Source organism: Phyllostomus hastatus, unplaced genomic scaffold (genome assembly GCF_019186645.2).
Source record: "Phyllostomus hastatus isolate PE091 unplaced genomic scaffold, TTU_PhHast_1.1 phas_contig_34, whole genome shotgun sequence".
Classification (NCBI taxonomy): Eukaryota; Metazoa; Chordata; class Mammalia; order Chiroptera; family Phyllostomidae; genus Phyllostomus; species Phyllostomus hastatus.
In genome coordinates, this window is record NW_025333857.1 from 24611805 (window position 1) to 24637324 (window position 25520).

The window sequence follows — 25520 nt, forward strand, 5'->3', positions numbered from 1 at the left end:
CCTACAGTTCTCTTGACCACTCCTTCTCTTCCACACTCAGATCTTCCATTTGGATGACACGATTTTGACCTTTTCATCTTCTTTTTTTTTCTGGTTTTGTCCTAAAAGAAACTACTGAGTGAGGGAGAATAAAAATGTTTAATATGTTCTTTTAAAAATAACTTTTTGCTATTTTTCATCATGCAGGATTCAGGGGTATGCTGTGTAAATACAGAAGCTATGAAAAGAAAAGAACTAGGAAGGTGCCTGTAGGTCTTTCAAATAACTGTTTCCACTGGGATGTTAAACTGGGAGTGGTTCTCTAAAGCATGTAGGAAATAAGAAAATGGTCATGCTGGTACATTGGTAACAAAATAAATAAGTATTTTATTAAATTAATAAAGGTGTATACAGTGACAATCAAATGCAGGATTAGGAGTCATCTCTGCCTATACCATGTACAATGAAACACAAGACAAAGGGATAAAGTGCTTTATGAATCCAACACCATGAAATGGCATTAATACTCGGGAATGGGCTGACTGGGCTGCATGTCTTGCTCAGCCAGGATCCTTGCTTGTACTTCATACACATAAGAGATACTGTACAAATAAACATGTGCTAAATAACAGAAGACATTCTGTTGGAGATTCTGTGTCTTCAGCCTTCACACATTAAAAAGCAAAGAAGGTTTTCCTTATCATCAATCCAGATAAATGGTTAAGAGTGAAGGAATATTCTGGGAGCTCCTGAGAGGACATCTGACCTGCAATACCTTTGGAAGGTTACTCTTAAGAGGCCTGTGTAGTGATGAGAACTGGCAGGACTCAACCATGGGCTGGTTTAGGCCAGCCCATGGGCCTTCCCTGGCACAGATGAGGGTCTAGGGTCAAATAGTCTACTGGAATTTCCAAAAAGAACATGCAATTTTGTAAGTGCAACATCACAGTCAAGTTTATACTCAAGAGAAAACAGAAAAAAGCAAACAAGTTCCGGACACAATTCTGTCATACAGGATTAGTAATAAAATTACCCTTCAGGACTAAGTTGACCCAGTATACCCTAGAGAACCCATGAGTCCCATTTTGAGAAAGACAAAGTAAACCAAATCCAAACTCAGTCATAAAGCAGGTACTCAATGAATGCTGGTTGTCTACATGTTAACGTAGTACATATTTAGCATGCACTAAGTCTTGTGAAAGATACTAAGATGCTATAGAAAAGATGGCCTAGAAACTAACAAGCCGTAGTGCATGACCTCTGGGAACTTCAGATTTGTTCCAGCCATTATGTAAGAAATAATATATAAATAAAAGTATCAAAGTGCACAGCAGACACATAATGTGTTACCACTTATGTGAAAAAGGGTAAGAAATAAAAATACATATTGTGTATACATAAATATTTCCACACACACTCATAGAGTATTTTCAGAAGAATAAACAAAAGGCAAGAGTAGTTACTTCTAGAAAGGGAAAGTGATGACTATGAGGCTAGAACAGAGATGTTTCAATGTCTCTTAATGGACTTTCTGAATTTTGAATCATGGAAAGGTATAAACTCAAAATTCAACCGTGTTTAAATAAAAAAAGAACTGCTACGTAATACCAGACACTATGTGTATACATAGGCATCAGGTTGTATGGCAAAGGCAAATAAATCAGAGGTAAATATAAGGAGAGAAAAGGAATTCAAGAGTCACTTTCTACAGTTTTTAAAAATATTGACATCTTAAAAACCTAAAAATATTGACATCTCATAAACTAAAATTGCTTTATTAAAGTATTTCCAATTGTCCAGGAGCATATTGACTGGCCACCCGGAGCAACCTCACTCATTTTGGCAGCACATCTAGACTTTGTTCCTCACACTGTCATTCTCCTCTAACACCTTATGCTGTGACACTGCCCTAAAGTGTGATAATACATTCTCTCATCAACGCCCCCACCCCCATTATGCTAGGAGCTGCTTCGGGGAGGTACTTTATCTTGCTCACATCTGTGGACTCACTGCCTGGCACAGTAATGGACATGCAATGGCATTTCCTAAATGTTTGCTGAATGAATTTCTTCTTCTTCTTCTTTTTTTGAATGAATTTCTTAAAGTAAAACACAGCTGTAACTTGTATTCTAAAAGGACAGTGGTGACAGTCCCAGAAATCTGAAGTTTGCTACTTATCAATCCCTCAGCTGTGAAATGGGTAAAAACTGAGTTTTCCAAAACTCATTTGTTACAGAGATTAAATAAAATTATGACAGTAGGATACCACATAGTTGTAAAGCTGATATTTAAATACAACAGATACTATGGTAATGTATCTTGCCTTGAGGTCTAAGAATAAGATTATTGAAACATTTGAGGTCTCATAGTGAGATTACTATTCAAGTCATCCAGAGCAACAAGGAGTTAAATAGGGTAATATCCTATACAAAGTAGGTTCTATATGCTTCTTGTGTACCAATAATTACAAAGGATACAAAGCACCTTACAAATACTATACATTCTATTGCACACATACAAGCAGTGAGTTTAGTCTGGTGACACAATTTTAACTTATGCTACAATATATCTTCAAAAGAAATCGTTCATAACCACACTCACATGACAAGACCCCAAAGACGCAAAATAAATAGAAATAACTCGTATTCAAACACTGTTGCAACACCAGGACTCTCACGCATGCAGAAGATCATTCAAGACATCGAGGGAAGGCAAAGGGCACTTCCACAGGAACTGACCATTAAAATCAGGGAATCTCAACTTGTTTTCCTAGGACAAGAGATGGACAGTTTGCATGGAGGCTCATCATTCAGAAGTGTCCTTTCTCCCTTTCGTATGCACCGATGAGTCTCCCAGTCATTTTGAGGTATCGAGGTTTCCTTCCAGGCTATATTTTCTCACTCCATCATTCTTTTAAGTCCTACATCGTCCGCAGCCCACTGGCCCATTGCGTACTCTGGTCATCCTCAGCCCGGCAAACCCAAACCACAGGCCGAGCAGCCCCGCTTTAAGATCAGAAGTTTCAATGCTGGATTACGTCTCCTCAAATTGTGTATCTGGAGAGTAATAAGGAGAAACATTTTATATTTGCTAGATGATATAATACATTTGCAAGAAGATAAAGAAGCATATTATATTTTTACCCAAATATCTTTACTTGACAAAGGGTGACTGACCATCCCAGTTTGCTCAGGACTCTCCTGATTTTAAAACTGAAAGTCCCATGTCCTGACAAACCAGTCCTGGGCAAACAGGGATGGCTGGTGACCCTACGATAACCCAAAGAGCATTCGCTAACTGGCTTTACAACACAGAGCAGTGCTATGAAACCACATAATGAACACTTCCTGAGCCTGTCCAAGCTAATTAGACTACTTTAAACCTGGGCTTCTTATGAAATTTAGTTTCTAACTACATTAAAAAGAATTGAAAACCTTAATATAAATGTCTTCTTTGTTCAATTGGCTGGGGTGAGGTTTTTCTGACCTTTTATAAATGTAGACATTTGTGGCAAAATGGAATTAAGCAGATAGATTAAGACTAAGGTTCTATGGTCAAGATAGTGGGCCTCAAAACCTGATTTTTTCACTAACCAGCTGTGTGTTTTGGGGCAATTTATATTATCTTCTTGGCCCTGTATTCTCTACTAGAAAATGGGGATAATCCTAGGATTTATCTCCTTGATTTGAGGGATGGTAGGGAATTAAATGAGGTGCTTCACATGAAGCAATTAACACAGTTCCTTAAATACAACACAACTTCTATTTGTCTGTCTCTGATCTACATAAGTCAGCTTGGTCCCCAGATGCAGGAGGAACTGAGGATACAAAGCAATAGAAACCTAGCAGAGAGAAACCGTCTCCTCCCCAGCCCAAGCCTCCCCAAGGCCCCTCCCCACCAACACCCTACCCCAACACACGTGCAAAGCTGCTCATCATGCTTTACTCTCCAGGGCCATCCCTAAATCTTCTCGGACTGTGGGGAAAGCTCTTACATCAGAGCCAAGGCAAAAAGAAGCTAGCAGTTCCAACAAAAAGAAGAGGGATTATGACTGATAGATTACTCCTTGTTATTACTTTAGCTTTTTATTTCCTTGGCCTTCAACTTCTCAATCCCTGCTAATATTCTTACCGTTTTGTTTCTTTGAGTTCATGTATTCAGCACCACATTTTTCCACATCCATCATTCTCACTTGAAAAAAAAAAATCATTTTTATTTCCACAAAACACAACTCTACATCCTACACAGTGACTCAAGTTTAAATCCCAGGTTCCTGTGAAACATTTTTAATCCCCTGGGAAATTGAGTAGACTTCCTTATTTCACAGGTCTCAACCCCTGAGGTTAATTCAACAGTTTAGGGCATATGCTTTTGCTCCTAGATTTCTTTAGGGGTGTATACTTTTATTTTCCATCCCTCCCTCAGAGATAGGCCATACACTGAGGTGCTTTATTATGCATTGGTTTTCTAGCCATTTCTAATGCCAACTAATTATTTGCCACAAGAAAATATTCAAAATGCAAGTTGGTAACAGTTACTTCCTTGAACAAAGCAACTCCAGCTCAGGATCTTGCTATCATTAAAACTTGATCCTTATATTCTGGCTGTCTATGTTCTGCTAACTATCTATTTAGTCTTTAGAATCAGCAACCTTCATTCACTCAATTACACTGCTTTCCCAGATCCAGCTGCCCTCTTAAGGGGTTGTGGGGAGTTTCTCAATAACTACTGGAATTCCCTTCCATTTCCTACTTCCCTATTTGACATCAGATAACTCTATGCAAACCATCATTGGATCTTTTGCTATATTAAGGCACTGGACAAATGTTTTCTCTGAGTCATCTTAAAATGGGAAGAAATGATTCAAATAGGCTCATTTTTCTGCACTTTAATTGTTACCAGAGGTAAAAAGAGAGATAAACACATACAAATTATTTCAAAAATTACATTAACATCCTACAAAACACTCTATGATAAAGTATCACAGCTCTACAGAAGGAACTACTTTTCTAACTTAAGGTGCCCAGAAACCAGCTCAGTATAACAGTGCAACTAATGTAAGACTCAAATCCAACCAAACCAACAGGTATTTTTGCTTTTTCTCTACTAAGTCTGTGGTTACTTGCATAATAGAAAGAAACTATGACACTGTTCTTCTTCAACCTCTTATACACTCCTGTACACATGGCTCTTCACCCAGCAATCCTGCTCAGCTTCACTGGAATTGCTATTAAACAGTGGAGTGTTTTGTGTCACCTTGAAAAGGCAAGTCAGGCTCCCCTGCAGTCATGATCCCACTGTCACTCCCTCAAAAATGCTACCACAGTGTTCACAGCTGCCCCCCAATGCAGGTGATGCTGCTGAGCAGCAAAATGAGCAGGACTGGAGGAAGAGAAGGTACACAGGTTCACACGGTGGCACAACTAAAATCTACCTTGCATAATTGAAAATTGGCCCTGAAAAAAAAAGCTAATAGGAAGGCAGCATTTTATGAATCCGTGTTTCTTGGTGGAGGCACCACTAGCATTTTGGGTAGGACTGCTCCCTGTTACATGGGACTGCCCTGCACATTACAGCAGATTTAGCATTCTTGGCTCTGCCCAGTAAGTACCACTGTGATAACAATAGCACTCCCACGCAATTCCCCACATCCCCAGTAAAGACCCTTGCAATAAAAGAAATACCATCTCTTTGTAGACAGAAGATGACTGTCAGGGCTGTAAGTAACACCGGGACAGCTCCCAGAATTACCAAGTGAGTCCTCCCTGGAACTCTAACTTGTTCTGAAAAACAAAACAGAACAAAAAGAAACTAAAAATAAAATTTTGATGTAAAGGGAGGGGTCAAGAGAATAATCATCCTTGAAATTAATTGAGGTTAGCTTTAGGTTCTCTCTTTTTTTTTAATTTTTAAAATTGATTTTAGAGAAAGAAGAAGGGAAAGAGAGGGCGGTGAAAGAGAGAGAGAGAGAGAGATCAGTTTGTTGTTCCATTTATTCCTGTGTTCATTTGTCGATTCTTGTACATGACCTGACCAGGGATTGAACCCGCAACCTTGGTGTATTAGGAAAATACTCTAACCAAATGAGCTACCCTGCCAGGCCCTTCATTAATTATCTTAAATACCAAAACTTCCTGGCCAGTGAGTGGCTGGAATGGTGAGATACCTCCAATATGAAAATGAGAGCAGCATGGAAAAGTAGAAGAAGCCCAGGCTTTGGAGAGATGGACCTGGGGTTGAATTCTGCTGCCACTGACTAGCTTTGAGGTCTCTTGGCAAGTCCTTTAACCAGCTTACAAAATGGAAAACAACAATACTTTTGAGAGGCTTATGTTTGTAAAGTGCTTAGCACAGTACCACAGGGAGTGGCTGCTCAATACTAAACAGTAGCCTTGATTATTTCACTCTTTTTTTCATTTTTAATTTATTTTATTTTTTATTTTATTGCTGTTCAAGTAGTTTTCTGCCTTTTCCTCCCACCCTTCCCCACCATCCCAGCCCTCCCACCCCCTCCCGTTTCCACCCCCTGCTCCGTATTGTCCATGTGTCCTTTATAATTGTTTTTTAATACAGAAGTTAAGGGCGGACTGTACATGACAGAGATGGAACATGAAGGCCACCTAGCACTGCCAAAAGATTAATCTCCCTATGTCTGTGGTGATGATCAGGAACCAATATTTGTTATTTTTTCTTTCTCCACAGTCTGAAACTCAGGACTTCTAATCACTAGTACCTGTCACCAATCTCCTAATCTGTCTGTCTGCAGCCCCATAGCACACGACACTCAGAGACTTCTAACCTCCCACCATCAGTCACATCCCTGACTACCTAGTTCACGTTTTAAAGCCACAACAGCAGTCAGCCTTTGTCTAATAGCTTACAGTGTGTAAAACCTGTTCCTATCTATTTTGAGCCTCAAAATAAGTTTATGAGTTAGGTGTGCCAGGTATTTCCTTAACATCTCCAGGTTGTGAGGCAATAGACTCCAAGCAGTTAGGTGAGTTATCCTATGTCATCCCGAAAAAAGTTGTCATGAACAGCTGTTCAAGGGCAGGAACCCACTAATGCAGCTCCTACCAAACTGACTCATACCCCAGTAAGAGTATCTCTCATTACCTAAAAACTTTTTTTCTGTTCTTTTCATTCATAGGACCATCATGGATTGTATTTTTCTATTGCTTCACTTTTCTACCCATTTTTTGGTTGCTTTCTCTGAAGTACCTGAAACTTTACTGTCAACATCTAGCGGGGGAAGGGGTTGTGAGAAGAGCCTCTCAGAATAGTTCTGGTTTTATATTAACACCATGCTTACCCACCTCACTTTTTCTAAAGGTCTGAGCCTTTCACCAGGCTGTATCCTGCCTTACCCACTTTATCCACTTCTGCAGGGTAAGGAGGCGGGGGGTGGGGAAGCCGAATCTGTGCGGGCAAGAGTCTCAGATCATTGTTGCACACTGTAGCTCATTTATTCCTATGATACTCTTCCCCAACAGGTTATAACCATACAGGGAAAGGGAAGCATGTAGAAGTCGAGTAACTCGCAAAGGGACACACAGCCTTATGTCCTATGCACTAAGCAGACCACCTTGAGTTGAACGTCATGGACTACGTTGGGGAAGGCAGATGGGGAGGAAGGACCTCTCCCATGTGGAATAAAATAGGAAAGTACATTCCATTTGCTTCTTGCCATAGAAACCGTGGAAAGAAAGGAGTTGCTTTATATGCTCAGATCTGAATTCCTGAAACATGGCCTGAAATGAGTATTTCTCTCAGGTGCCCCCGCCCAGATCTCCCAGCCACAATACCATTTCTTACACGGATGAGACTGGGATAGCCTGTTTTAACTGTTCCCTGAAGAATGTGAATTTATTCTTCTATGAGCCCCCAATGCCTGGCATGTAGGCCATATTCTATAACTACATACTGAATGTTTACTAAATAGCAATATGACTTGGATGAATGGAGGTGAGGAAGCAGGATGCATTTTGTAAATGTAGTGCTACTCATTCAACAAACAATGAATGAATGCCTATGATGAGCAGGCATCATGCTTGGTGCCAGGGGAGAGCACTAGGAACATTTTTAGTTGAGACATTCAGAATATTACCTGGGATGACCAACTCAGCTGTGCTGTTGTCTTCAAGACCTGATCTCCGAAAAGTGCAGTAGAAAACCTCATTAGCTGTCGTGTTGATTTTGAGCGTGCTGGTCACATTGAAAAGTTTCTCCTCCCTGTTGGAACTGGTGATAGTGGTTTTGCCATTCAGGACTTGGTGGTCACTGCTTGTCCAGATGACTTCAGCCTTGGGGTAACCCTCCGCCTGACATGTTAGTTCATGTTCAGATGTGACTTCATCCACAGAAATTCTTTGGTTGATTTTGCGGTATGGGGCTACGTCATGAGCAAAAGAAAAGAAGTCAGGGCTTTCACTCAGCACAGAACAGGACGTGTGGCTTGGTGTTGTCCACATTAGAAAGAATCGAAATCCAGGCTGGTTCTCACAGAAACAAGCTTAATGTTCAGATGTCTCAGCAATGGAGAACCCCTGTTAGTTTTTGCTTTACCTCTTCTTGGGCCAAGTTTGGGCTTAAAAAAACAACTATCTTGCTATAAATATCATATTGCTATTTTGATTGGGCTCAGAGTAAATATGTAGGTTAATTTTAAAAGCATTTTCATCTTTAAACCAGTAGTCTTCTATCCAAATATAAAATATGTCTGTCCACTTACTCAAGTCTTCATATGTTCCTTAGTAAAGTTTTATAGTTTTTAAATACATGAGGCACATTCTTCTTAAATTTATTCCTGGATAGTTTGCTTTTGTTGTTATAATGCTGTCTTCATAAACATGACTCTCTGCAGCTGGCCAGTACTGTTTCTTAGACTAATGAGCAAACAAAAAGTTTGATTCTGATGGCCATCTACTTTCTCAACTTCAGGTCAATGATCAGAAATTAGGAATGAAAATAGTATAATGTCATTGTGAAAACTGATACATGTTTCTGGATAAAATTTTTTAAGGTCTAAATATATTGTTATTAAAAAAGTTTTAGATTTACAGAAAAGTTGTGAAGGTAGTACAGTGTTCCTGTATACTTTGCACCCAGTTTTCCCACTGCTAACATCTCACTTCACCATGGCACACTTCCTCTAACCAAGGAACCGGCATTAGTATACTGCTATTAAGTAAACTTCACACATTGTTCCATTTCACTAGTTTTTCTCTAATGTCTTTTTCTGTTCTAGGATCTCATCCAGAATACCACATTATAATACTTGCTTTTTAAACTTTTATTATGCTGGCAATTTTAATAAATCATTTTAATAATTATTTGCATGAAAGAAAGTTTGATTAAATTTTAGATCATTGGTTTGGGACCCTTTTAGGATTAAGATACCCAGGGTACTTATTATATTATTCAGTGCATTTATATCACCCAAAATCTTCACTCATGTTTATCCATTACAAACATGTTAAACATCATTATTCGGTTGGTATAATCTTTATGTTACTCCTAATACTTCAGTGTAACCACCACTGGTCCACCTGGAGCCTTAACTCTGTATTCCCTTAACACAGTCATAACAATGGTTTTGGAATACGATATATTCACAGACATTTAAATACAGCCAGGAACAAGCAAAACTGAAATAATGATGTGATATTTCTGTGCTCTTAAATCAATAAAACCACAAATGAAAACATTGAAAATCAACATAATCACAGTTTGAAGGTACATAAATAATGGTTCCTATGAATACTTGAGTCCTCAAACTTGTATCTGTTATGTTTAAGAATCATAAAAAACAAATCTACTTACTACATTTCATCAAATAACATTACCAAAACAGAATCTAGTTCATATAGCACATAGCTTGATTTCCAGACAATTAAAATTTCAAGCCTAAAATCACAGTTAATGATAAAGGGTTAAAGGTAAAACATTTGCTTGTTCACTCTGACATTTTTAATGGTGTAAAAACAAAGGACATTGTTGTTTCCTGACTAGGCATATATATAAATATGGTACAGCTATAAGGGCCCAATAAATGAGTAGATTCATTCTACTCATTGATTAAACATCTACTACATTAGTCTCTGAAGTGGGGCACATGTATTGGAGTACAGAAAGAAAATACTAGAATGTCCACTTACATGTATTTTTACCATAACAATTAAGAAATAATTTAAGCTTAGTAAGCATAGCTGATTAACACTTGCCCTCACTTTGTGTGCCACGTGAGGGTCTTGTGGGAAGAGAGGAGTTTTATAATATCGAAGGGAGAACAGTGACTTATTTGGGATTATAGCTTTTCAGATTCTCTTGACTAATTTTAACTAAGATAATCCGCTTACAAAATAAACAACTAAATAAAAACTTTCCCTACTGAAACTGAGGATTAGAGATAACACTAATAATTCAAGCACAAACCAAAAGGAAATGTCAGAGTGACAATTTTTACCACCACCTCATGAAGTTAACATAATAAGTACCTAATTGAACCTGATAAGGTATTGGTCAAAATAAAACCTCAAAGTTATCAAGACCTTTATTAATGATGAATTTCATCTAAGGAATATTATGCCTTAAAATATTAGCTAATGTTAGTGAAGCATCATCATTAGCAAGAAATTTTAAATATTTCTTATTAAATTTTCTTCATCCTTCTAAATTTCTATTTTTGTACATTATAGAATGTATAAAGTATTATTTGAACCATATGAAATTGGTGATATTCAGTTTCTTCTGCCTTTTAAAAATATTAATTTCTTGTAATCTATGTACTAGCACAATATATTCCCTAACACTATATACACATGCACACACACATGCACACACTAGTTTAACATGCTTTACTGATGGGGTAGATAATCGAAAGCATTTGCAGACTGCTGGTTTACTGGGCACTAGATCCAATGCAACTGTCATGTCAAAACCAAGAAAAGATTGTGGTAGTTTTGAAGTCAAAGCACAACTCTATACACACTCGGGAAGTATAAACACAGGCAGTAAAACTTGGTTGTTCAGGGCACAGATGTTAGAGCCAGGCTGCTTGAGTTTGGAGCCTGGCTTTACCACTTAATAGCTCAGTGACCTTGAGCAAATTACTGAATTTCTTTGGACCTCAGTTTTCTCATTCATAAAACAAGAATAACATCACATATCCTTGAATCTAAGATGACATTACTGACACTCAGATTTCACAGATACAAAATGTAAAAAAAACATGCATCTCAGACATGATGAAGCCCTTACTCCATAGAGTCATCTCTATGAGTTAATATAAGCAAAGTGCTTAGGACATCATAGAGTCATTATCAAGAGTTAATATAAGCAAAGTGCTTAGGACAGGGCCTGATACATAAAAAGCACTACATAAGGATTCATCACCGCTACCATCAGCACTAGAGCTCCTCCTCCTCCTCCTCTTAGTGCTACCTACCACTTAAGTGCACTCATTAGAAAGCACTGACAGTTCCTGATGAACAGTCTTGGGAATACATTTTCATGTGTCCAAACCTGTTCATGTTTCAAAATGTTGAGGCTTATCCTACTTGAGAAAATATTTTATTCATTCCTTTAACAAGGAATGAATGTGTGCTCTTTTCATGCTGCTACTGTTGTATGCCAAGTCCTAGGGATACAGCAATGAATAGAACAGACCAAAATCTCTGTCTTTGCAGAGTATATATTCCAGAAGGAGAGAGACAATAAACAAAACAGATTCACTTATATGATATGTTACATGATATATTAGATGGGGAATAAATGCTATACAGAAAACTTACAAAGTTCTGGTCGATAAATTTGGGGAACAGATGGGGTTGGTGGGGAATGACAGCTGTCAACCCTTGGTCCACAGGAATAAATCAGCTTTGTCAAGTTAACTATGCAGTATTTGTTCTTTCAGTTGCCCAATCCCAGGTAAGGTCTTGCAAGTATAAAAGAGCACTTCATCTCTGCTAGTATGTTCAATGGTTAAGGTAAAACAACATTTTCAACCTAAAGTCAGATGCCTGGAAGTCTGGTATTTAAACTAAAGAACATGAAAGGTGCTATAACACTCACACCCGATGTGATAATAATGGAGTTCATCCAAAATGAAACTCTTTCAAATTTCAGTTTTGAAATGTCTCACTTTTAAAATGTCGTGGCAAGTAAACTCCCTGTGGGGAAGCTGTGTTACCACATGCTTGCAGTGATGGGAAGAGAAGCTGTTAGTGTTACTCTGAAATCATTTGCATGTGGAGGTGACTCAGAAGTTCTACTTCCTTGAATCATCTACCTTGTGACCTAAACACCAAACACAATAGAATTGGTGACACTGCCTCAGCTGAAACTTGGAGGCTGGCTTGCTCTCAGTGCAACTCAATTCATCCCCAAGACCACTGTATGACAGCAAGATGGATGAGGAGGAGGATGTTGATTTAGTAATTTACAATACAAAATAGAAAGTTAAACAAATCAGAGGCTGGTTATCTGCATTACTCCATCAGAGACCCCCTCCTTGGAAAAACCATCAGAGTCAGAGATTTCCTATTGTGTTCAACCACAGGAAAGGAAATTGCAGATCCATATGGGGTGTTACAGAGCCCAGATGACCTGGAAAAACATGTTCCTCACTACAGAGACAGCTGTCCCACTCTCTGCACACTCCCTGCATTCTAATGTGAGACCTTTTCTGAAAGCAGAAACTTACACTCTGTACTTCCTTTCACCTGACTGCCAGGCTGATGCTCTTCCTCCCCACACCCCGATCCAACATTACTGGCAGTTTATAGGGTTCAGTTTTGGTAATTTCTTTTATACATTGAAACACAGTAAGTGCCTGATATTTGCTGATGGACTGAAGAAAAGTTGAAAATCCCAACTTGCAATCCCACTATTCTGTTTTCATGACTATCACTGTTCTGGAGAAGCATATAGTAAAATATAATTAAAATTAAATTTACTTCGGAACACAAATGACATTTTCTTGACAATAGTAGCATTTACTGAGCTGGAATCAGAGACCCAGTAATGTACCATAAAATAGATGCATTTCTCCTAATTCTTACATAATTTTGACTTTGGGTTTATAATGAGATCAGTTATCCCTTTATAATAAATTCAAACTTTTTCTACTTATTGACCTTACTGAGATTGAAGGCAGTTATCCCAGGCATGGAAAGACCAGAGGAGGATGATCAAATTCTAGTCACATAATAAAAAGTGAAAAGAAAAAAACAAACAAACAGATAAGTTCAAAACTATAAAAGGGCAGATTTCAGTTCAATATCAGAAAGTAACTTCAATAGACTAGGGAAGGATGATCCGAATGACAGTAGGATCATTGTGGGAAGTACGTGAGCAGAGTACCCGATGGGGAATTTCTGTTCTGTTCCTTGGATTAGCTGTTCTTGCCTGGGATCCTTTCAGCTCTCAATTCTAGGAATCTTAACAGCGAAAGCAGAGGTAGTCAGCTAAGGTGTTTTCCTTTGCTTAGCTAGCAGCTGCCCAAAGTTTGAACCCAGATGATCTGATGACATATTTGTGGGTCAGTACCCAGGAATTTATCACTCACAGTTCCTTTTTAACATTCCAAGGCAACATTATTATAGATTTTCAAGATGAATGCCCAGTGAGCATAGTTTATATCATCTCCAAGGAAGAATAGTTTCTTCTATATTTGATATCATTATTTTTTTCTTCATAAATTGACTTCAAGTCTTTTTAAATGTGAACTTTATAGGGAAGTTTGTTTTTAACATATTTATTTTGGTTTGACATAGGTTCAAAGGAAGGAAAATGCTGGCAGACCTAACAAAATAAAAATAGTAGTAGAATTTTTTTAAAAACCTGGAGGGACACACAAATAGTGATTACTTGGTTATCTCTGTGAGCCATGGAAGATGGTGGTGAAGGGAGGAGGGACACCTTTGTAATTCATTTTATTCCCTTTCATAGTATTTGAGTTATGTGCAGGTACATGTATTATTTTTATAATAATAACAAAATAAAGAATTGATTTTTAGGAAAACTGAACACACTGTGGAACATGGCTCTGTCACATTTGACTCTGGCTCTCTAAGGACTCTCGAACAGGAGGTGCTTTAGAAATGCTCATGGGACAAGAATGCAAATGAATGAATGAACAGAGTGCTGCTGTGCAGAGTAAGAGTGAACTTTCAAGAATGAAAAGTTATCAACACTGGAATATGATTTTCATAAATATTGGGCCTCTTTATCTATAATAATTCTTACCATTGACTTTCAAAGTAATCCGCTTGTAGTCGGCACCTCCATAGCTGATCAAGCAGCAGTAAACCCCTGCATCCTGCAGTTTCACATCTGTGATCTGAAGTGCAGCCTTTCCCAAAAAGAGCTGGTCTTTCAACAGATGAGCCCTCTGGCTGTAGCTACTGTGTTGAACCTTCAAGTCTTCCTCCCCATTTATAAATTGGATAACTTTCTTGTCCTCCATTTCCCAGTAGACAACTAATGCATACAGGTTTAACTCTTTTGCTACAGGGAATTCGCATTCCATTGTCACGTTGCTTCCATACTCTACCATATACAGGTCCTGGGGGGCTGAGATAGTGAATGCTGCAAAGAAAGATGACCCATCTTCAGAACACGCAAAACTCCTCAAAAAAATTCACAGAATAAGTACACGGTTTACAGACACTTGAGCAGGTCACTTAGGTGATAATTATGTTTCAAGACTTAGTTCCTTAAAATACCTATTTTATCCAGTGGGTTTGAAACATATTTTGAAACACTGTATCTCATCCCTGAGTTAAAATAATAAAATTAGCTAACAAATTATTGTCCCAAAATTTATAAAGATACATTATCATAAAAACATATGGTGATGAGGTACTTAAAACCTGAAGACTTTGTTTCATGTGGACATGCCCAGAATGTCCTTTGATTTGACACCTATTTGGCCTTCTGTATAGTCTGAATGATAGATACCAATACAGTCATATGCTGCTTAACAATGGGGGTACATTCTGAGAAATGCATCATTAGGTGATTCTGTTGTTGTGTGATCATCACAGAGTATAATTATACATACCTAGATGGTATAGCCTACTACATACCTAGGCTATATGATATAGTGTATTGCTCCTACGCTACAACCCTGTACAACGCGTTACTGTAGTTTTTGTACAAGAGAAAATGATGCACTCAAGAGATGTGGTAGACACAAGATGTATGAGGCTGCTGTTGGCCTAACATGGTATAATGTCTAGAGACTTTTCTAAGTGGAAAGAGTACACCCTAAAATACAGTAACGTATAAATGTAACATTAAAAAGTACAGCATAGTAAATACATAAACCAGTAACATAGTCATTTGTTACTAGTATCAAGTATAATGTATTCTATGTAATTGTATATGCTATATACTTTAATACAATTGTCAGTGCAGTTAGTTATACTAAACTCACCACAAACACGTGAGTAATGTGTTGTGTTGAGACATTACATTGGCTATGATGTCACTAGGTGATAGGAATTTTTCAGCTTCATTATAATCTTAAGGGACCACCATGGTCCATGCAGTCCATCATTGACTGAAACATCTTTTCGCAGCACATGATTGCAGTCCTTTCTACTTAACTGCCCTAAACTCTTAATCCATTGTCTGGCCAGAGGTACGTGGATATGGAGATTTAGGGAAGGTCTTAGGATGAGATCAGTACTATTGTTGCCCTGACACTTTCCATAATTCTTCCTTAGAATATACTCTTCAGGGAAAAGCAGGTCACAGAGCAAGGTGGAAAAAAATGATTCTTTTCTTGTTTAAAACAAACAACATCACAAGCCATTTCCCCAGATATTTTCAATAATTATACATGAGAAATGGGCAATGCATAATGGGTAATGAGTTAACTTTGTTTTGTTTGGTTTGTCCATGTTTCCTAAATCTTTGTCCAGTGATATAATCTTATGAAATAAAGAAGAAAAAACAGAATGTCCTCTCTATTAAAAATGATATCCATTTTAAATTGTTTTTTTATTGTTTAATGCTATTACAGTTGTCCCAATTTTTCCCCCTTCACCCCCTTCCTCTCAGCCACCCCCCCACTTCCACGGTCAATTCCCACACCGTTGTCCATGTCCACGGGTCCCTCATATGTGTTCTTTGACTAGTTCTTTCACCCTCTTTGGAACACTCCCCACTTTCCCCCCTCCCCACTCCCCTCTTATGGCTCAGTCTATTCCATGATTCTATGTTTCTGGTTCTATTTTGGTCATTAATTATTTTGTCCATTAGATTCCTCTTATCAGTGAGATCATATGGTATTTGTCTTTCACCAGTTTTTAATTTATGGGTAAAATATTTAAAATATAGAACATAATGAAAGGATCTGGTGTCTTACCTTTCAACAAATAACAGTAGGCCATGAGTATAGCACTACTAAGTATCCTCATTTTTCTGAAATCACCTAATTATGGAAAACACAAAAAGAAAACTGCTTTACTCAATAATTAAATATGCAGACAGTATGGAACTTGGATGTTGTAATTAAAATAGTCTTCTGATAACCATACAATGACTCACTAATAAGTGTAGAAATGCAGAAGGAGATTCAGAAATTCAATAGTCACTTAATACCCCAGAGCCATTTAGAGCCAAATTTTTAAAAAGTTACTACAACTGTGTGCTGATAGCCAGAGGGAAGGAGGGCAGGAACTAGGTGGAGGTGGGCAAAGGGAGGGATAATGGAGACATCTGTAATAGTGTCAACAATAAGAAATAAATGTTTAAAAAAGCAACTATGAAGCCCTGGCTGGTGTAGCTCAGTGGATTGAGTGCGGGCTTCGAACCAAAGCATCGCAGGTTCGATTCCCAGTCAGGGCACATGCCTGGGTTGCAGGCCACAGCCCCCAGCAACTGCACATTGATGTTTCTCTCTCTCTCTCTCTCTCTCTCTCTCTCTCTCTCTCCCTTCCTTCCCTCTCTAAAAATAAATAAATAAAATTAAAAAAACTTTTTAAAAAAGCAACTATGATGAGAATTTTAAAATTTAATTACAAGACTTGAAAAAACCTTACACTGTGCATTCAAAAGAAGCCAAGAAGAAAATATTGCACCAAAATACTCAGTTATTTCATGTTTTTTTTCCTGCAGTATAACATACCTGGAAATACAAACTTGCCCTAGACAAAATTTCAAGGCCAGCAGAATCTGACTTCCACATCATCCCATCTCTTAACGCTTCCCATCCCACCACCCTCCCCACACCCCTGCAGCTGAATACTTTCATCTCACCCTTTAGTTAACTTTTTAAGCCTTCCACATTACTACTCCAAACATCTCCTCCTCTCACCTTCACTTATGCCAGATAATAAATCCTATCTCTGCAATAAACTTATTCCACTAGCAGCAGGGGGAGTGAGGAGGAGAAACAGTTAACTAATTGATACTAAGCTGTGAATGACACACAGCCACTCTTTCAGGGGTATTTGCCTAGAGTCTATTCTTCATGTTGTCAGCTTGCTTGAAATTCTCCCAATTCTTCCTCGGCAAACACTGGCTGAGCCCCTCCTCTGTGCCAGGCCCTATTTTAGGCACTGGGGATGCAGCAGTGAACAGGAAAGAAACCTCACTCTCCTCCTGGAGCTTATATTCAAGTAGGGAAGTAAATAAAGAAGATTTGTATTGCATTTCAGCCAACATGTTTATTTAATAAAACAGTTTTTCTCTTGTATTATATATACATTTATACACTTTGAGAAGAAAGTCAGTTTTCCCTCTTAGGGTCTCTTTGACCTCTGCATACATATAAAAACTCACAAATGATTGACTAATCAATGTTATACATATATTAGGCAGAAGGTTAATGTTCCTAATGTACATAGCTCCTAAAAATCAGTTAAGAAAACTACCCACAACCCAACAGGAAAATGAATGAAAGGTTCTAATACACAGTTCAGAGAATAAGAAATGCAAATGTCACTTGTTTAAATGACATTTAAACAAAGGAAAGAATGCTCAATCTCACCAACTTAGAAAAGGTATAAAAGTTTGATATGAGATACCACTTTTCACTTATTAGCTTGACCTAAATCACAAAGATCTCTAACAGTGTTTTTGAGGATATGACCCTCTCACCCGCTAATGGTAGGAAGAAATACAAAGTTGTGTATGCTTTTTTTGGAGAGCAATTTGGTAGTCTTCATTAAAAATTTAAATGTACATGCCATATGAGCTTTCACTTTCTTTTCTAGAAATATATCCTACAAAAACAAAAACACATACATATAACAATTATGTAAAGGGATGGCCTTGCTAATATTAGCCCCAAACTGGGAAAACTCTAGATAACCTAAGTGGTCAAATACTTTTTGGTATAGTCATACAATATAATACAACTAAAGACATAATTAAGTACATGTATAGATATTGATAATGCAGAAATGTAGAAAGTAAGTTGCAGAACAGTATATATAGCAGAAATCTTTGTACATACTTCAAAAAAAAAGAAAGAAAAAATATGTGTTTTTGTTTAAACATAGATGCCCAGAAAAAGCTGTATCAAGATACTGACAGCGATGAACTCTAGGAGTACAATTAGAGGGAGGATAGGTAGGTTTTTCACCTCTCCATACTTTATTCTTTATTTCATTTTTTAAAAGATTTAATTTATTTATTTTTAGACAGAGGGGAAGGGAGGGAGAAAGAGAGGGAGAGAAATATCAATGTGTGGTTGCCTCTCACACGCCCCCTACTGGGGACCAGGCCCACAACCCAGGCATGTGCCCTCACTGGGAATCAAACCAGAGATCCTTTAGTTTGAAGGCCAGCATTCAATCCACTGAGCCACACCAGCCAGGGCTTTATTTTATTTTTTAAACAATATTTATTGTATTTTTTCCATTACCATTTAGTCCCTTTGTACACCCTCCCTGCCACAATCACTACACTGTTGTCCATGTGCATGAGTCCTTTTTCCTTTTTGCTCTTTCTCTCCATTCCCTAACCTCCCCCAAGTTAGCTGTCATCCTGCTCTCTATGAATCTGTTTCTATCTTCCTTATTAGTTCAGTTTGTTCATTAGATTGTACATGAGTGAAATTATATGGTGTTTGTCTTTCTCTGACTGGCTTATTCCACTTAGCACAATGTTCTCCAGGTCCAACCACACTGTCACAAAGGGTAAAATTTTCTTTTTTATGGCCAAATAGTATTCCATTGTGCAAAGGGAGAAAGGATGGAAGAAAAGGAAAAAAAAGGAGATGAGATTGTGAATGATTTTTTTAGAGTTTTTCAATTAATTGTAAATATTTTACTTTTATTCTTGGAAAAAAATAAAAACATTTAATAAACCATTTCACCTTGCCAAGCTGCAGAGTATTTGCCAGACAGAGTACTATAATGAAAAGAACCCCAGCACTCCAAACATCTGAGTTGAGGTAAAATAATGACATTTATCTTTGAGTTTTTCTTCATTATTAATGTAATATAAACACATTACACAAAATGAGAAAAGAAAAGAAAAGAAAAGAAAAACCATTATTCTATCACTTTAACACAGGTAATGCCTGAAAACATTTTTAGTTGTGAAATGAGGCTGCTGTAGCTGCTATTTGGCTGTCTTTTTCTTGGGCCAGAATTGATATACCATAATTATAAAATACAATTGTGCTATTATAAACACAAATACAGTTATTGGGCAGAAAAAAGTTAAGATACCCTACCTCTGAGCAAAGAACTGCTGAATAAATCAGAGGGACATTAAATCTACTCATGGATTACAATTAATTTTGCCAATGTATATCTAAATTCCCAGACAAGAACCAAGATGTTCAAAGACCAAGGAAATGTGAACTAGGGAATAAGTGATAGTTCATTCAGGATGGGGAAGCAGGGTTGTCCCTGGGAGAACCCAGTATAATACTATGGAACTGATACAGCTTCTGTTTCCCAAGGGTAGAACAGATAGGAGAAACAATTCAAGCTTTGTTTCTCAAAAGTAGGAGCATGGAGTATCTTGATATCTGTTGGTTTAGGGTTTCCTTTGATTTTTGCCCAATCTATATGAACTATAATTTGATTTTTAGAAGTTCTTAAAATTTGGTAATGTGTCTCCAAGTGAGCTGAAAATTCACCCCATCAATAGATTAAGAGAATTGATCTATTAAATCTCTACTAAACTATCAAATCTATTAAACTCAATTAAACTCTGTGGCAAAACTCCTTCCCTTTAGTGACCTCGAGACACACTTGTACATTTCCCAGTATGGCTTCAATTCTCCACAGTATTTCTATGGCTTCCTTTAAGACCACACTCTAATTGCCTTCCTATAACCTCTGCCCACCCTTTTCCACTGGAAAACTATTTTTTTCTTCAGAGTATGATAGTTCTTAAAATGGCTGGCAGCTGTCAATGTGAACTAGAACAATCTTTCTGGAAGGCAATTTTCATTTTATTTATTTATTATTAAATTTATTGAGGTGACAATGACTAATAAAATTATGTAGGTTCCAGGTGTACAATTCTATGTACATTGTCTGTATATTATATTTTGTGTTCACCACCCCAAGTCAAGTCTCCTTCCATCACCATTTAATCAAAAGGCCTTTAAAATGTTCAGACTCTTTGACTAAGTTTATGCTTCGAAGAGTTTGCCTGAAGGAAATAATCAGCCATGTCCCAGAGAGTTATATGCAAAAATGTCCAGTGAATGGCTAAAATAGTAAATTGAGGTAACTATAAATAATCTTTATGGGGGATTATTTCTGTTTGGTTATCCAGCATCATGGAATACTGCCATTTTTTAAAAAAATCACATTTAGAAGGCTATTTAATCCAAAGAAAATCATCCATAGAGGTTTATATATTTATTTTAGGTACAAAAAAACAAGGTGGAACAATGGTACTTGAAGTATTCTCTGTGTTATAAAACAAACCCAAACTGTACTTTGACATACACCAAGGTCATTGTGTCTAAGAAATGTTTTAACATTTCCCCTGCTCTTGGCTTCTTTCTTTTTCCTTAAGTCTCCAGAGCGGGCAAAGAACTCAGGTTCCAGTATCCCGGGTCTCACAGCAGGAAAGGACCTTAGGAGATGCTGCAGGTGTGCTGACTTACGTAGAGCACACTGTTAGTGACTAAGCATGCACCTGGACCCAGGAGGGGTGTGTCCCGGCCTCCAGCCCAGAAATTTTCCTCTACACCCTCTACCGACCTCAGGACCATTATTTATGAACGCACAGAACTTACGCGTATACTTACAAGATTGACATTAAGCAAAACTGGATCCCACCTAGCGAAAGGCCAAACGTGTTACCTGTTCTTACAAACCTTGACAAGTAATTAGATCTAGTGCCACCCACCAAATTATCGAGCTTCCCTTCTCTCTCTCTCTCCATCTCAAAGAAAGGGGTCTATAGACTATACATTTTAAAAGTGCACAGCGAGATGGCCAGAGATTCTGGCCACTGACCCACTCGCGGGGAAGAACGCTCCCTACCTGCGGCGGGGCGGCCCGCGCGGAGACCTGCAGCTGTGCCCGGGACTGCAGAGAACTGCGGAGAAGAACCTGCCGCCTGCTAAGAGCTCTGGGAGGGAGGAACTCGTGCAGTCCCCGCCCACCTCTTCGGGTGAGGGCCCGCCCCAACCGCACTTGAACTCCTGGAGTCTTCATTGCTTACATTTTAAACGGATTCTGACTAAAGGGGGGGGGGGGGGTGCGCGGATATGGGTGGGAGAGGGTGTACAGGGTGGAGGGGAGTGAAGGGGGGAAAATGGGACAACTGTAATGGCATAATCAATAAAATATATTAAAAATAAAAAATAAATAAAATAAACGGATTCTGCCTGATGAACGTCAGACATCAACAAGAAGCCAAAAGTGAAACTTGCTCCTGAGGTTTCCTATAAATCAGCTTGTTAAAAAGAAGTCTTAAAACATTACTCAGTATTCGCTGTTTTTTTAAAAAAATCCTCTCCCCAGGATGCTTATTGATTGGAGAGGGAAAGAGAGGGAGGGGGGAGGGAGGGAGAGGGACCATGGGTGTATGAGAAACATTGATCAGTTGCCTCCCCTAGGCACCCCGACCCAGGATGGAACACCAGATAGTGTCCTGACCAGAATCCAACTGCAACTTTCTGTCTACCGTAGGACTCGCCAACCAATTGACCCACCGGCCAGGGCTATCTGAACTGTCTTTAAAAAAGGTTTAAAACAAACCAATGCCTAAATAATCACAAAGATTTCAGACGGTTTTACCTTTAGAATACAGACACCTTAAACTTTGCCATCAGGTTCCCCCTCTTTCAATAAAAGCTGTTACAAGAAAACAGAACTTGACATAATTTTGCAACATATAGAAAGTAAAACGACAGGCCAACAGGGCTTTGGTTTTTATTCTAGAAAGTGTGTGTGTGTGTGTGTGTGTGTGTGTGTGTGTGTGTAATACAGGAAATATATTTTTAAATGGGGTATTGTGAGACTTACTCAGAGTTCCTCGACATAATGAAACTTTAATTGCCTCGTCATTAAAAGAACTTCCCATCACAGGTTACAACTTATAAGAATGTTCCAGGTTCCTGCTGCCTTCCATTCAGGTTGGGGTAGCACATCCCAGTGAGAGTTAAGAAAACCCTTCTGGTAATTCTGATCAGTGGATGAGCCCAAGCTGAAAACCATGTGACTTACACAGAGGGTGGTGGCATAATTTACTTAAGCATTCCCACGATTAGATCTTTAGGTGCTTGACTCTTTCTCCTTCCCTCCTTCTTTTTTTCTTTGTAATCTTTGTAATTTTTAAATTGATATAGTGAACTCTTCACTGTTTGCCTTTCCTACTTACCCATTTCCACTGCAATTCAAAATACTATAATGAATGAATATTGAGATGTCCATTGGCTTTGTTATGGCATTTCCTTCCCAAGTAAGAATTTTCATTCTCAGAACAGCACATATTTTCATTTTATTTATTTTATTTTTAGAGGGAAAGGAGAAAGAAAGACAGGGAGAGAAATATTGATATGTGAAAGAAACACCAACCTTTTGCCTCTTGCACGCCCCAGTTGGGAACCTGGCCTGCAAACTAAGCACATGTCCTGTAGGACCAGGAATCAAACCAGTGACCAGGTTTGCTGAAAGGTGCCCAACCCACTGATCCACACCAATTAGGGCACATATTTTTGCATTTAACTTAGAAAAATACTAAGTGATACTGCCTTAAAAATCTGGTGGGGAATGTGAAGTTCTCTTTAGTCTCAATAAAATCACAATAGACTTGAGAGATTCAACTCAAAATGCACCCTCCTGCAAATTTCTTTTGGAGGTCACATAGTGGAATAGCCCAATGTTTCCCCAAATTTAGATCCTCTGATATTTTCTATTTAATGTTTTGTTTTTCTAAAAATGACCACCAACGACCATGAGGACATATATTTCATGGCCTGCTAGTGTGGTCTTGACTATCGAGTCAGAAAAAACTGGCTCTAGAACTATCTACCACTTACTAGCTGAGTAATTTGGGGCAAATAATTTACTGAGTAGTCAGATGCCATCCTCTTAGATAGCATCTGTGGTCTATGAATGATTTTTCAAAACAGTGGTGGATGTTTAGTTTTTCATTTTACCCAATATTCAGGATGTACATATATATGATCAATAGGAAAGATAGGAGGCAAATGGAACTGACCTTTCTCTGTTGATGGGAATGGAAGGTTTTGCTCATCTAAGGACTCAGTGGTTTACATATTAGTAATCTGAGGATTTGTGATCTTGATCATCTCACCCACCTGTTCCTGCCTTTCAGCCATTGATTTTTTTTTTTTAGTTTTTACTGTATTTTTTCCATTACCATTCAGTCCCCTTATACCTCCCTCCACCTGCAATCACCACACTGTTGTCCATGTCCACAAGTCCTTTTTCCTTTTTGCTCAATCCTTCCATCCCCTAACCTCCCTCCCCCACCCACCTTAGTTGCTTTCCTGCTGTCAGATACTGAGTCTGTCTCTGTTTTGTTTGTTAGTTCAGTTTGTTCATTAGATTCCACATATGAGTGAAATCATACGGTATTTGTCCTTATCTAACTGGCTTATTTCACTTGGCATAATGTTCTCCAGGTCCATCCATACTATTGCAAAAGGTAAAATTTTCCCTTTTTATGGCTGAATAGTATTCCAGTGTGTAAATGTCCCATAATTGTTTTATTCACTCATTTACTGATGAACACTTGGCCTGCTTCCATATCTTGGTGACTGTGAATAATGCTGCAATGAACATAGGGGTGCTTATGTTCTTTTAAATTAGCGTATTGGGTTTCTTTGGATATATTCCCAGAAGTGGGATCGCTGGGTCAAAAGGCAGATCCATTTTTCATTTTTGGAGGTGCCTCCATACTGCTTTCCATAGTGGCTGCACCAATCTGCATTCCTACCAACAGAGCAAAAGAATTCCCTTTTCTCCACATCCTCACTGGCACTTGTTGTTTGTTGATTTATTGATGATGGCCATTCTGACAGGTATGAAGTGATATCTCATTGTAGTTGTAATTTGCATTTCTTTGGTGGTTAGTGACATTGAGCATCTTTTCATATGTCTATTGGCCATCTGTATGTCCTCTTTGGAGAAGTGTCTATTCAGAACCTTTGCCTATTTTTAATTGGATTGATTTTTCTTTTTTGGTGTTGAGCTTTGTAAGTTCTTTATAAATTTTGGATATTAACCCCTTATCAGATGTATTGGAGAATATGTTCCTCCATTCTGTGGGCTGTATTTTTATTTTTTTGATGGTCTCCTTTGATGTACTTCCATTTGTTTATTTTTTTCAAATAAAACAACTGACTCTGGTTTCCCTTGCATGGGGAGGTATGTCAGATAAAATATTGCAATGAAGAATGTCCAAGATTTTCCTGCCTATGTTTTCTTCTAGGATATTTATGGTTTGGGGTCTAACATTTAAGTCTTTAATCCATTATGAATTTATTCTTGTGCGTGGTGTAAGAAGGTGGTCTAGTCTCATTTTTCTACATGTATCTATCTGTCCAATTTTCCCAACAGCATTTATTGAATAAACTCTCTTTAGCTCATTGTAAGTACTTGCTTCCATGTCAAATATCGACTATAAATGTGTGGGTTTATTTCTGGGCTCTCTATTCTGTTCTACTGATATGCATCTGTTTTTATACCAGTGTCATTGCTGTTTTGATTACTATAGCCTTATAGGATAGTTTGATATTAAGTAGCATGATTTCTCCAACTTTGTTTTTCTTTATCAAGATCATTGTTGCTATGTGAGGCCTTTTGTGGTTCCATGTAAATTTTTTAAATATTTCTTCTAGTTCTGTGAAATATGACATTGGAATCTTGATAGGAGTTGCATTGAGTCTATAGATTCTTTGGGTAGGATGGACATTTTAATGATGTCAGGTCTTCCTGTCCATGGACAAGGTATGTGTTTCCACTTATTTGTACCTTCTTTCTTCAGTATCTTATAATTTTCCAATTATAAGTATTTTACATCTTAGTTAGATTTATCCATAGGTATTTTATTCTTTTTGAAGCAATTCTGATGGTATT

At 38.0% G+C, this 25520-nt stretch overlaps 1 protein-coding gene across 1 annotated transcript; it reads right to left on the minus strand.

Annotated features, from left to right (window-relative positions):
- Positions 1-338: 338 nt before the first annotated feature.
- CD274 (CD274 molecule) lies at positions 339-21521 on the minus strand. The gene is made up of 7 exons (XM_045840485.1): positions 21453-21521; positions 16355-16420; positions 14227-14568; positions 8087-8371; positions 5664-5762; positions 4111-4170; positions 339-3035 (listed from the first exon to the last, which is right to left on the minus strand). Exons 2-7 carry the CDS (start codon positions 16404-16406, stop codon positions 3013-3015), a joined length of 861 nt encoding a protein of 286 aa, XP_045696441.1. The 5' UTR covers positions 16407-16420; positions 21453-21521; the 3' UTR covers positions 339-3012.
- Between the last annotated feature and the right edge of the window lie 3999 nt (positions 21522-25520).